This window comes from Erithacus rubecula (genome assembly GCF_903797595.1).
Source record: "Erithacus rubecula genome assembly, chromosome: 2".
NCBI lineage: Eukaryota > Metazoa > Chordata > Aves > Passeriformes > Muscicapidae > Erithacus > Erithacus rubecula.
This window is the reverse complement of record NC_136685.1, coordinates 74,167,065-74,181,358: the sequence shown is the minus strand read 5'-3', so window position 1 is coordinate 74,181,358 and position 14,294 is coordinate 74,167,065. Positions and strand designations below refer to the sequence as shown.

Here is a 14,294-nt window from a genome sequence, read left to right as displayed (position 1 = left end):
TCAAAGTCACAGCTCCTGAAGTATTATTTACTTTAAACTTCGAGATATGCTTTTTCCTGAGGAACCCAAATTGCTATGTATTTTCTTCTTAATATACTTGGTATTTGGATTTCATTTCCAGCTGAAATTAAATATTAGAAATTTTCATTGTAGTTATAGAGCTGAATTATTATAATGATAATTATTGTTGAATATTTAAGCATACATCCTGTACTTAATCCATTTAACATGCACTAAAGGATCCCAGATTGCAGTACCAAGAACAAGTCTGTAATTATTTTAATCTGTAAAATGAAGAAGGTTCAAGGTAAAGACAATTCAATTAACAAAGCCAAACCTTGATGTGAAAAGGTAGAGACTTCTTGTTTCTTGCTTAATAGCTCCACAATAAATCACCTTCTTGGAACACACAGTTAAATGTCATTGTTTCCAGAGTGTGTTGCAAGGAGACAACATAGACCCACAAGCTTTTGAAAACTTTTAATCTGCTTAAGCCCTCAGGTTTGTTACCTTCTTTCATGCTTGAGTCCTGTTTCTCTTCATTAACCCTCCATGGCTGCCCGGGACCACTTCCAGAGATGTGTGTGCCAACCCTGAGGAAGTGTTTGCCAAGGCCTCAGGAATTCCAGCAAACAATGCCAGTGTTCAAAGTTTCAAAAAAGGAAGATTCCCCTCCTCATGCAGCACATGAGCCAAGAGTGTGCAGCACTGCACAGAACAGGTCCTGTGCATCTGTCAGGAGCTGTGCCTAGTCTCTGGCAGGGATGTTGCCATCACACCTCTAGCCATGAGCAGTTGTACTAAAAACTCAGCAGGATCCACCATGCACATGCACAACAAGCTTCAGAAGCTACTGAACTGACCAGAGAGGGAAAGTTGAGTGAGATGAATTTCACTCTGATATTTCAGAGCTGAAGTAAGAGGAGCAGTCTAAATGGATACTGAAAACTTGGGTTGTTCTCTTTTGTTTTGCTTCAAATTGCAAAATAAATTGAATTTTTTCAAGACATTCTAGATCTGTTTTTTAAAATGTCCCTTTACATGCAAAAAACAAGTTACCAGTGTAGGACATTTAAGGTTCAACTCACACATCTCTATAGTAATTCCAGCATTCTTACAGTGTCAGCAGAACATTAATCCTGAATTTCCACACCCTGTAAATTCTGGAAACTATGAGCATCTTAGAGTAAAGAGAAATCAGATTAACAGCCTGTACCATTCCCCAAGTCTGTGCATGTATGCATGGAGACATATAGTATTAACACAGAGAAAATCAGGATCTGTTAAATTCTGCAGAATACACATTTGGTTTTGATTTGTTTTTGGCAGAGTGCAAAATCTGGACTGTGTGACACAACCTTGAGTCAATGCTGGAACTCCTTTCTTTATTCTCCCTTCCTGCCCTTGCTTACATCTCAGACAGAGGCTTGTAATCCAGTTCTCTGACAAGTTCTTCCAAGAAAGAGGTGTTTATATTCTAGCCTGGTGACTCATGCCTGGCATGCCCTTCCCAGGCCAGAAGGAAATATGGAGCTGGTCTGTAGTCCATTGACTTCCATGGATCCTGGTCCAGGGGCATAAATCACATATTTCTATGTAACAATTAAAATATTAATGTGTTAGATCAGGCTCTAACTCACTGAAACTGCCTTATAGTGAATAACTCCTTCTTCCTGTATGATAAAGGCACTAAAAAAAGGGCAACTCAGACTTCTTTAATTCTGAATGGTTTTGAATATGACATATAGTGATGAACTCCCATTATCAAAGTAAAATTAAGCATTGTTACTTTTCCCCTGGCCTGTTGGAAATTAGCCATATAAATTATAAAACAGACCCAGGTATAGGAAATCAAATAATGAGGTAATCAGAGCTCACAGTAAAATAGCCCTGTTAAGACAAAATACTTAAATGAGCTAAATTGCACTCCTACACTTCATTGTAGCTACTCCTGCATAAATTTTAGTCAAGCAGTTCCAAACAGGAAAATTAGTTTTAAGAAATGTCCATTGTCTTCTCATTGCCACTTCTTTTCTTTCTAATTTTCTTAATTCTGCCAGTTCATGCTCTCATTAGGTACCTCATGACTTCATTTTTTTGTTTCCTCACACTTCTAATGTCACCTCCAATTTAGACAGGTGAATATTCCTCTGCTTTTAGCAACTGAACATTTTTTCTAGTGAGCCTGGGATTTTTTTATGCCTCAAGCTTCATGCTCTGCACTGATATGAGGCACACCCATATTTCAGGACTCTACAGTCATGCCATACAAAATATTAGTTCAAACTTGATAAAAAAAGAATGTGGATGTGGAATTTATTCTGTGCTAACATTATGTCTTGATCAAAGGGCTTGACTCTCAGCTGGGAGTTTGAATCAGTCAAGGCAATGCATGACCCACCCAACATTTTTGTACTCACTTGCTTTGTATTTAAATGAAAAAAAGAAATAAAGTTTAAAATTTTGACCACTTTATTTATTGTGCGTTTTTTTCCCAGAACTAAATTGTGCATATCCTTACATGGTGTGTTGGATGTGGACATTACCCATTTTGTAAAACATAAAACATCAATGCAAAGATCACAAACAGTAAAATTGTTCAGACTTGGAAATGCTATTAAACTTTACTTACTGTGTTTACATTGTAAAATGAAGCTGTCCCTCTGCCCCACACCATCCAAGCAATGAATATATTTTCAGAATCATACCCATATTCTCATTCCATTTAGAAGGATCATTGTAGATAAAAGCCCTGAGAAATCTCCTCCTGCCTCACTTTGCCATGTCCAAAGCATCCCATAAGTACAAGAAAAATGAAGCCCTGTGAGTGTATCTTGCACAACACTTAATTGGATCCAGTCACCACTGCACCAACAGCCATGGATAGGGCTGACACTGCATCCTTAGCTAATCTTCCCATGGTAACAAAGTCTGCAATTAGTGGGTAGGCTGGCTTTGTGTTGTATATCACAAGTAGAACAGCACAAGCACAGCATAAAGCTGGGTGTTTCCATGAGAATTCCATTTGAAAACAAAACCCCTGCAGAAAGCCTGTTAGGAAGAAACCCTGAGAAAACTCTTAAGAGCCACAGCCTCCCCTCTGACAAAAGTTTTGTTAAGAAATACTCAAAATCAAAAATTGTGCTAAATGAGCAAAAAAGTGGTCAAAGAAAAAAAGCAGAAGATGCAGGAAATATCTTCCATGCCCCTTGATGCTTGCACACTGCACACACACATATGCAGGCTGCTCCCTCTTGCAAGAGCTGTGGATTCCTGGCTATAAATGTCAAGTAAGGTTCCTCACAGTAACCCTGCCAACTCCCCATGCTGACAGACTGCACAAGTTCAAAAAGTTGTAATTTACCCCTCTTTGTACCATGATGAGCAAGTCTGCCCATTAAAACAATTATTCTTTTTACTTAATGGATTTAAAAGCCTTGGCATAACTTCAATGTGATTTTGGTATGATTGCATATGCAATAAAGCAAAAAACCAACAAAGTAGGTCAACTTCTGAACTCTATGTCCCAAAACCACTGGGATTTTTTTTTTAAGCAAGTGGTTCAGAGTTTTGCCCTGATTAAAAAAAGCTTTAGCAGCAACATGGATTGGCCTCAGCACTGCTAGTCAAACCAGTGATCTCCCATGCAGGTTCTGTTCCACTCCAGGCCACAGTTCCAGCACCACTCAAATCTGCACTGAGGGCGAGGACATTTCATGTGCATGCAGCCACCTGCAAAACAGCAACAGAATGCCTTTGGTACTTGGAAAACACTTAGAGATGTTAATCAACAATTAAGAGTATTAAAAACAACTTTCTTAGACATTAATTTACCAACTAAGTAAATTATTTAATAAAAGAAAAGTACAAACCCAAAGAATATTTTCCTAAATATTCTAAAACCTGCTACTCCTCTCTTGTTGGGCTTTAATGTGCTTTTCTAGCTAGGAGGAAATTAAAAAGACAATGCTGGAGATAGGGAAAAGAGATTATAGTCTGTGGCCTCTCAAAGCAGTCCTGGAGGTACCTCCTCAAGGTTACCCTATGCCAGTCCAGCTGTGAGCCAGAAGATAAACAAAATTAAATTTTTTTAAAATTTGGATTGAAAGATTTGTGAGATTTGCACAGTTGGTGAATCAGGACATACAGACTTTGGTGGCTGACTGCTGATTACACAAAAATGAAATTTTGTAATTTAAGCTGATTTGACCTTTTTAGTATCTGAAGCAGCCTCTTGATCACATCAATGTTTTTTGCATGTTGGATTTCTTTCTTCTCCATACCATGAGAGCAGCTTTAATTTCTCTGCTCACAACCTTGATCAAAAGTTTATTTTGTAATACACAAAACATTAACATTGTCAAAGGTCATTACAGAAATACCCTTCAAATTGAAATTATGTTGCTTACCACACAAAGAGATCTCTTGTATAATTCAAACTGAGAGAAAAGCATGCACTATGAAGAAATGCTGAAATGTCATTTTGGTTTGACTCCAAATGATGATGGGAGGTACATGAAGTGTGTGTTCCCTACTGTATGAGCTGCTACCCTTACACCACATTTTTAAAAATGCCACTCCAGAATGTTTCTCAGAAGGCAAAAACAAACAACAATTGGTTTGTTAAAATAGGTCTGTCTGCTTCACCTGACAGAGAGGAAACTACTTGTGATAGCAAGGTCTATTTGTCAGTTTATATCTTTGTCTAAGAAATGCAATGTGACAGAAAGATTTTTATCTTATTTAAATATAAACATACAAATGGCCAGCCTCCATGTTACAGTTTATTTAGAGTTTAGATCCAGCCCTCTCTTGCAGATTGTATTAAGGCATCACTGGGTAAAACTCATCTCAGTCCTGGTGCAGGGCCCAAACCCAAGAGGTGTCCTCTGTAAAACATGTGCCCTCCCTGCTAAGCTGCATAAATCATGTTATTCTCTGCTACATGGCAGCTGAGATCAGCAGTGGAGAGTGCCCCAAGCAACAGGACCTACAGCTCTGTGAGTACAGCAGCCCTCTGACAGACATGGATGTGTGTTTAAACTCACTCAGACTGGGGACTGAGCTGTGGGAAAGTGCTTCTCTCTCTCACTTCAGCTATTACAGAAAAGTTACTGGCATCCAGAAATAATCTACAGTGCCTGTAGTTTGTACAGGCTATTACAGAAAAGTTATTGGCATTGTCACTGTCCCTTGTAAAAGACACTGTACAAGACTATATGGGGCAGAAAAGCAGAATTATTCTCCTGTGTGGAGTCAGTGTACTCCTCCCAGATGAGGACTGCTGGCAGACCTCAGGATACAGTTGTCAGTCTCTTGACAGCAGCTGTACTTTGGCAGCTCTGAAGTGCTTCTTTAAGTTTACAAATGGCAGCCTAGAAGCTGGCATGTGCAGTACCCATGACCAAAGAAGAAGGCAAACACTGCACTTTTTAAGCTTCTTGATTTTGTTTGCAAAATGACAGAATCACTGAGGTGGGAAGGTCCCTTAAGAGATCATCTAGTCCAAAACTCTGCTCAAAGCAGGGCAACTAAAGTAGGGTGCTCAGAGTCTAAGAGAAAGTAAAGGTCTTACCACTCCTTCAACCTAACCAGAAGGGCTTTTTGTTTGGCTGTGCACAAACACTTGAATATCAATAGTCACCATGATAATTTTTCTATTTCTAATCAGATTAAAACTTCTGGTTTTCAGTCTGTTCTACAAATCTGGAAATAATTTTTTGACCCAGCCCTCTGTTATTTCTCTTCTGCTGCCCACCTTGCTCTCTATGCTATGCCAAATCTTGTCTCACCTTCCCACTCTTCAATTCGAGCTTTCTTTCCTTCTGCTTCTTGTGCTTGAAGGTGTCTCCCACTTTCCATCTGCCAACTGCCTTCTTTTCTTTCCCCAGATTACAGGATTTTGTCCTATTTCTTCCCCAGTAATATTTCTGCAGTGTCATGCTCAAAGTGCTCTCCCCTTGCAGTTCATAGTGCCTTATTTGGCATTTTCAGTGTCCCATGTGAATGCCACAAAATTGGGAAGCATCCTCTAAATATTTGTATAATGTTTAGGCAATCATGTTGATGTATTTTTATTAATTAACATAAATACAATTAAATCTTGGAACATTATTAACCTATGAAGTACAGTCTATTTATCATTCCTGTTCTTCATTCTAAACATCCCAGTGCCAGCAGATTACTTTCCTTCCTACGTGATAAGAGCTGATTAATGCAAACTGTTTGTCAGGACTCATGTTGCTTCCTCTAACTTGCTCTTCTACCATGGGCATGTGGCTGGGTTGGGATTAATCTCACCCAAATTCAGCAATGTACTGTGCAGACATCTACAGCAGGACTAGTTCTTCATGCTCCACTTTTAGGTGTGATTTTCTGGCCTACATATGTTCTGCATCATCGTGAGATGAGTTTTACCCTACAAATATCTATTTTTCCCAGTGACAAGGGAAAGTCTAGATAACTTGCTGGATAACCAGTCATATGAATGCTACATCCAATGCCCCATTTCCCCTATCTAAGAAATAGCCAGACATTTTGTTAGGTTTAATTAGAGGTTTTAGAACTAAATGATTTAGAGTTAGTGTTTCCAAGATAATTTAGATAAGGTGACACAGGGAATTTTTCAAGCTTTTTGTGCTCTCCCCCTCTTGGAGTAATATTATAAATATGTGCACCTGAACATTCAAAAGTTTATACTGTAAAAGTAATTTTAAGAGATGGGTAAGTACAAGATGTCTAATAAACTTACCATTTTTTTCTACTGGAATATTGCAGTTGGGGCATGGCTTGGTTGTCTTCTTGATTGTTTCTCTAGATGCTTCTTCCCATCGAGCTTGCATGGCTGCATGTTCATCAACTGCATATCCCTGCAAAGAGGGAGAAAGAACACTCATTGGGGCATCCAGTGCTGCAAATGCACAAAGACAGGCAAAGCAAAAGGGAAGGCAAAGGGGGAATCAGGTGAATCTGGCTGACAACATCATGTTAGACACCACAGGTTTGATTCTGCTTCAGGCATTAAAGCCCTTCTTGGAGGAAAAGAACACCAAGGAAGTGCAACATTGGGTAATGCAGGATGGTGGAGTGCCTGGAAGGAAATTGTTTTTCATAATAAAGTGTGCTCTGTTGTATTGGAGGTCTGAGTTTCATTCCAATGTCTCCACACAAATATAACAGGCACAAAGAAAAAACATAAAAATGTTGGGAAAAAAGTTTAAAAACCCACTTGTGAGCAATGAAAGCTCCCCAGATAGAATGACACAGAAGGAAAAAAACATCATGGAGAGTATAAAAGGGACTCCTGTGTTTGTCCTATTTATGACTGGGACAAAATTACATAATCTACACAAGTGTCCTATTTGGCTGTTTCCTGCCTAAAATGATAGTACAAAGACAAAAGAGATGGCAGTACCTTGGGTCATTTCCATCACACAAAGTTGGAAACTGTGTGGATAGTACCTATAAACAATGCATGTAAGTTCCAATCTTGAAGCTCTGCTCTCTCCATTCATGGTTTTATTCAAGCATGTGGGAAAATGATGAGCTTAAACAAAACTGCTTTATTTATTTATAATTTTTTAATATATTCATTTCTAGTATGACAGAAAAAGGAAATTGGCCCAACTTCAAACAATAGAGCAAACCCATACCTCCACTTGACTTCTGGTCATCTAGTATTGATAAAAATGTAAGTTGTGTCAGTGAGTAGTGCCTCGATTTTAGTTCTTGGCTGAAATGACCAGAGTTAAAATGGAATAACAAAACCAATATCTGCAGAAATTTATTTCCAGCTCATCTAGTGGCCATTGCAATATGCATTTAAGGAAAGTCAAACCAAACCAAAAAACAACAAAAATCCCCCCCAAAACAACAAAAATCCTTATTAAAAGGAAGAAACATCTTCCTTTTAATAAGGAAACATTAATAATATGTTTGCCATTTTTCATTTTACAACCAATATCAGTCTCCTCAGTCTGTGAATGTCCTTTGTTGCTCCTCACTTAATATCCTCTAATTTGCTTATCTTTTTGGTGTAGAGGTGACAAAAGTGAACGAAGTCTCTTTATCTGTATCCTAGGAATGACTTTTACTTTTGTCTCTCTGCTTGTGGAGAGAGAACTCAGCCCTGCACCCTGCTGGAGTATTCAGCAATTTGGCAGAAAGAAAGATGACCTCTATAGAACAGCACATTAGTAAGTTCTGGGAAATAGAAAAAGCTGCTCAGCCTAATAGCAAAGAACATAATCTAGTATTGATTTTTTAACACCTACATCCTTAAGGAAGGATGACTTCTGCAAGCAACCTGAGCTAGCTCAGAGAGGCAGAGCGAGAGAGTGGAGAACACTTGACCTGGGCCACAGCTGTTCCTGTGATAGGAATAAGATGATATCTCACATTAATGGGAGCTCACTGCTTAACATGCATACAGATTAAAATCACTACAGCAGTGACAAAACATTGCTATTCTTTTCAGAAGCACTAAGTGAGAAGACCAAATATTTTAAATTTTTGCAATCAGTCCAGAGGAGCTTCACAGTGCCTCCGTTTTCTCAAATAGTCCAAATCCAGTGTTTTAATACTTGCAAATGTACTGTTTCCTCCATCTTCATGGCTTTGTTGTGACCTAATAGCAAAGGACACTGAAGCAAAATTTCACACACCATATTGCTAACTTTATTTGTACAAACATTTTTTATCTTAGTTCTGAAAACAAAATTGAGAGACCTTAGGAATAACTTAAAAAAACCCCAGTTTCTAGCCACAAAAATGCAGTTCACCAAGAACAAATTGCTGAAAACAGCGGTGAATTATTATTTTAGTATTTTCCATTGCAAAAATTCTAGCATGAACCAGATGCGGCAGAATAATATTTCAGCCCATTAGAGCTGAAACATCCCTCCTATGCCCAGTCTTGCTGAATGCTAAGTTAAAACCTTCCTGCTGCATGAACCAAATGCAGAGAAATGTCACAGTGATGGAGTCCCTCTGATTCAGTGAAGAGATCATACCATCCACATCTATAAGCCTTCAGTGCTCATGTGCTGTATTTAGTGCTCCACACCCAGGGATGGCAAGAGGTGTATGGCAATTCTTCTTTACCAGCTGCTATTTAAATCTTATTCTTGCCCCCTAAACTAGCAAACCCATTCTCCTTGACAATGGCCTAGGTCTGTCAAGCACAGGGGTCTCTAACTTTACTTGTTCTGCCTGGCCTTGGGTAGGAAGTTCAGAGATGCTCCAGGTGTGCCTCACACATCAGCTTGCTGAGGACAGGAGACTTTGATGCTCACTCAACACAATATGCTCTAGTTCCCCAGTCAGTATGGAACATTTGTCCCAGCACTATGGAAAAATTACTAGATTTCATGTACTTTATGAATAATTTTTTTTATTCTCAACAATGCTGCATATTATGACCAGGAATGAACACCTATAAATAACAGCAAGGTACAGAAAGAGCTGTTGTAAGCACTATTCAATATCCCCCCTGAATTATTCCCTTAGGGAGACAGGAGTAAAAGTTTGTCTTATTATCTCTGGGTCACACTGAAGGACATAGATGTACTTCTGTTTCTATGCTGAGTCTTCTTGGAAAAACTAACAGGGATAAAGAGACTACAGAGACTGCTGAAGACCATACAACAATCAAAAAACTTGTACATGGAATGCTTTCTTTGCAGTTAATCAATATCATGCAGTACTGGAAAGTGATCTACAGGGACAGAAACCATCTTGAAATAGAAATAAGTGTCCTCCTTAGAGCAGCATCTCATTCAGGTGATAGAGAACACATCGACCTGTCAGTAGAACTACATGGAAGCAAATGAAGAGTGTGCTCACAGACAGCAACTAAGCAGTACCATCTAGATTGAAAACATTCAAGGCAAAGCTTCTTGTTCAAAATACTGGAAGACTTAGATATATAATGTTGAATTTTGGCACCCACCAAATTATATACTGCCTTTTGTTAGCACGCTTCTTCTATGATCATGCTTATTTTGCCTGGTATAGACAACATGTGGGAAACTGAAGACCCTTAATTCAGAATAGATTATGCAACTGTTAATTTTCTTTGTGCTTTGCTCTAAGTGGATGTAATTTCTGCATTCTTGCTTGTTTGCCCTTAATGCTTCATCTCTCCCCAATAAGCAAAAAAGCTGATCATGCATAACTTTAAAAAAATGTATCCCAGTGAAACTTTCTTTAAATTCAAAATACATTTGCTTTTGAATGGAAATGGTTGGTTTTAAGAGAATTTTACTTGCAAAAATAAGCTTTTTATTTAGAGTAATAGAAATATGCAAAATTATTTCACTTTATGTGAAATACAGAATTTTAAAAAGGTTTAAATGTCTCAAAACAAGAAGTATTACTCATTTTCTAACAAGAATATGAGTAAAGCTATGTATACTTGAGAGCATTTGAAAGGAAAACAAAGAATAATTCATTGTGCCTGAGCAATGTTCATCTCACCATAATATTTAGGTTAACACAGCCCACTGGAGCTAGAGCTCTAAGCAAAAGCAGCCTCAGCTGTTGAAGCCTATTCTACAATGGATGGTGACAGTCCAACTTGAATTTATTTTGTCTTCTTAGCTTCAACCAGGCTGTTTTATGAACATGATGACATGAATTAACATACTGTCATGTTTACTGGTTCCTTTTACTGCAGGGGGTAAAAATAGCAGGTGTCTAGGGCACTAGATAGGCTAGAGGGTTTTGGAAGAGAATGCATTATTTGAGCCACTTAAGAGTCAAAATCTCACAGAGATGTGCATAACTATGGGACTATTGCTCTGTTTTAGAGACAGATTTAGGCTAATCAAAATGCTAAAATGTGGCTACAGATAAGGAGCAGAAAAGATACTCATTTGAAGAGAATATATTTCACACACAGGAAAAATAGAGGTGCCAGTACTACAATGATCCAGTTAAATCCACATGAAGCAGCTTTGTGTGAGCCAATTTGTCTAGTGTGCCTAGGGAATTCTGACATAAAATGAAAGAGCTGCTTTGTGGTGACAGCAACTAGTTAAAATCAAATTGATATACATAGGGTATTATAATGGATACAAGATGAAGGAGTGCTCTGGTTTGGTGACACTGCACATCAAGGTTCTTACTTTGTGTGTTGCAGCCATTCATATAATGAATTAAATTCAGGTAGATGGTGAATATTGAATTTGTACTGCTCTAAAGCAGAAAATCTAATCTAATACAGGTCATTCTTATATAACAGTTTTCCATGAGTGGAATAAAAAAACGTGCCTTCTCTTGTAAGTGGCAACACAGCTGAAAATGACTGTCATCTTAAGCTCATAAACAAAAGCAGTCTGTCACATCTTTTTTACTTTACTGCTGCCCAAAATAGGAAAGCTAAAATTCTCTCTATATATTTATCACCTATTTCTCATTAGACAGGAAGTTAAGACCTATTCTCAGATTTCCTCTGGTGCATTTTTATTTATAACACAGAGATTAATTTTACAGGACATTTCCTGGTTATAGTTATTTTTCTTGCTCCTTTAATTAGGCACCTGTGGGTTGAAATGTCTTGAGCTTGACATTGTGAGTATACCAAATACTAAAACCCTGAGTCTCAGATTCTTTTTCAGTTATTTAAGATATTTTCGAAATCCAGCTGGATGTGCCATTTCTTGTACAGCCATGTTTTATTTAACTTTTAAAATTTACCTGATTGGGGGGGGGGGGGGAAATCAATGACCTAATAATAGATGTTCCACATTTCATACTGTGACTCAGGACTCATTGAAAGATACTATGTGTGATGAACCTTTTCAATAGCTTTGCCTTTCACTAAAATGCAGGGAAATAATTAATGCTTTTTGTGGTTAGCATTTACTATTTATCATTTAGATGATCATTAGCTGCTTAGAGACCAGGCTTCACAACCCTACATGCTGGAAATCTTCAGCATGGGAGGTTAGCAGCTGTCCTTGCACAATGGAAAAGGAAGCCTGGCAGGCAATGCCTGTACATTTCTTACCCCCTGCTGTCAACACTGAGACCTGCACACAGGAGGCAGTGGGAGGAAAAGATGGGCTGGAGGCTCACCTGCAACCCACATGAGCTGGGAGCTTTTCCAGGAGTACATTCCAGCAGCCTTCAGCAGGATGCCAGGTGCTGTGACAGGCTTTCCTGGATGTGTGTGCACCAGCACAGGGATGTACAAGCTTTCTGTTGCACCTGTGCAGCAAAACACACATCTGTGAAGTGATCCAGTGAGTCTGTTTTGAGCCAATCCTTTGTCTGAGACATCATGCCTCAGTCAGGCTTGAGCCCAGAAACTCTGGTTAGAGTGCAGCCTGGGCCCTGGAAGTGTGTCCTGATGAAGGGGATCATGTTTGCCCTGACTCAGCTGAGGCACTGATTGCTCTGTTTTGTTAGGTCTGATGGGTTCCTGGGCTGACAGGGGTGCTGGATAAATTCTATACTGCCAGTTGCAGAACAGCAAAGCTATTACCTGGATCCTACATTAGCTACTTGAGGATGGTGAGGGCTGAGTTCCAAACAAGGAACAGCTGAAGTTTGACTTGAAGGTGGTGGGTCTGGGAGAAGCATTGGGATTTGGGTGACAGATTTGGGCTCCAATTTAGGGCTACAGCCAGGACAGGCAGCGTCCCACATGTTAAGAGCAGAATTGAAGTCAAGTTTTACAGCACTAGCTATAAATTTACACTGGAGGAGACTGTAGATGAAGGTTTAGAACATGTATCTTTATGCCTCAGAAAAAAATCATGTTTCTGTTTCTTGTAAGAGACCACAGCCTTTGTGCCAAGCCACCACCATGAGCCCCAGGACCCATCAGGCTTTATTTGAACTTGTCTTGGCATGCATAAAGATTTGGTTTAGCCTGTGACAGCAATTATTTAATGACCTGATGACTATTCCTCTGTTCTGCTCTTGCTTTTGTACAATTTTTTTATTATTGCATGGTTTAACAGTTCCATTTATTTTTGCAACTAACAGGCAGGAATGACCATTACAGGCACTATAGGTCAGAACAAACTACAATAAAATGCTACACAGAGGAGTAACAGCATGGGATGAGAGCAAAGGCCTTGAAAGCAGAGGGTCAGGATGATTTGTGAGGCCCCAGCACTATAAACCACACTCAAGTGGTCAGTTACCCAAATACAGCCTTGAAGGATGGGTAAAAACAGTCTTGAGGACAACAAAGAAAACAAAGGCATAACCAGCTTGGGTAAAACACAACAACTTTGCATCAGAGAAAGATTCTGTTAACAAACACATAAGACTGACTACAAGCAGATTTTACAATAAGAAGGAAAAGAAAAAAAAATCTTTCAATATCAACATCATGCTCCTTCTGGTAAAGGATTCACTATACCAGCCCATTGCAGACTGCAGCTATTGAGCCTAGAACAACAGTGGAAGGTTAAAATTAACACCTGGGAAATGATTGTTGCCTGAAAGTTTGCATATCCTTTAAATATATTTTGAACTGTAAGTCCTAGTGTTATTGTAAATGGGCTAAAAATACTTAATTGATTAGCTAAGACTTTGACAAAATTAGCAATATATTTTTTACTTTGCATATACAGTGAACCTGATCTGAACACCTTTAGCAGGTAATGAGATTTTCAAGGTAACAAAATAGCAGAAATTTACACCACCTAGTCTGTGACCTGTGTGCAAGAAATGGGTAAGAATTTTTAGCTGCATCAGCAGCTAAAGATGAATATTTGGAGAAGAATTTTATTGGGTTGCATGGATTGCAGGGCCAGAATTGCTAGTACAGACTCCTTCTCAGATTAGCTGGAATTAACACTTGGACTAAGACTAGGTATGTTCTGACAGGATTTTTAAGGAGTTTGGTATGACAAGATAATCATCAGCTTCTTGGAGAGAGTTTGTCCACAGAACCAACTTTTTAATAAGACATTTCATCCAGGTTGTGTTACCTTTTTCCCCCCAAACACTTATGATTCAGTGCCCCATATTCTACCCACTTATTTTCATAGGGACCACTTTCACATCTGTGTCATTGCTATTAGAGTTTACCTTGCCAGTGACTCATCAGCATGCCCAGGACCAAAACCATCCTGTAAGCTACTCTGACAAAGTTCAAATCTAATATGTGGCCACATTTTATTGTCCAGTTGTTAGTGAGCAAGAAGATGCATTGCTTATCCTTGTAAAAGGAAAACCGTCTAGAAAGGTTTTGTGCTAGGAAAGCTGGGCTAATTTAAGATGGGACTTAGAGAAGAAGCTGGTTTATGGCTAGATTCCCCACCAGCACAGACTGT

At 38.8% G+C, this 14,294-nt stretch overlaps 1 protein-coding gene across 1 annotated transcript in view; it reads right to left on the bottom strand.

Moving 5' to 3' along the window:
• Positions 1-2,449: 2,449 nt before the first annotated feature.
• The window catches only part of PRKN (parkin RBR E3 ubiquitin protein ligase), a 665,258-nt gene continuing 653,413 nt past the window's right edge, over positions 2,450-14,294 (bottom strand). The window contains exons 11-12 of the mRNA XM_079333471.1: positions 6,752-6,869; positions 2,450-3,732 (exon numbers count right to left, since the gene is read on the bottom strand). Of these exons, the coding sequence (XP_079189597.1) occupies positions 3,623-3,732; positions 6,752-6,869 (228 nt within the window). The 3' untranslated portion in view covers positions 2,450-3,622. The remainder of the gene's footprint in view (positions 3,733-6,751; positions 6,870-14,294) is intronic.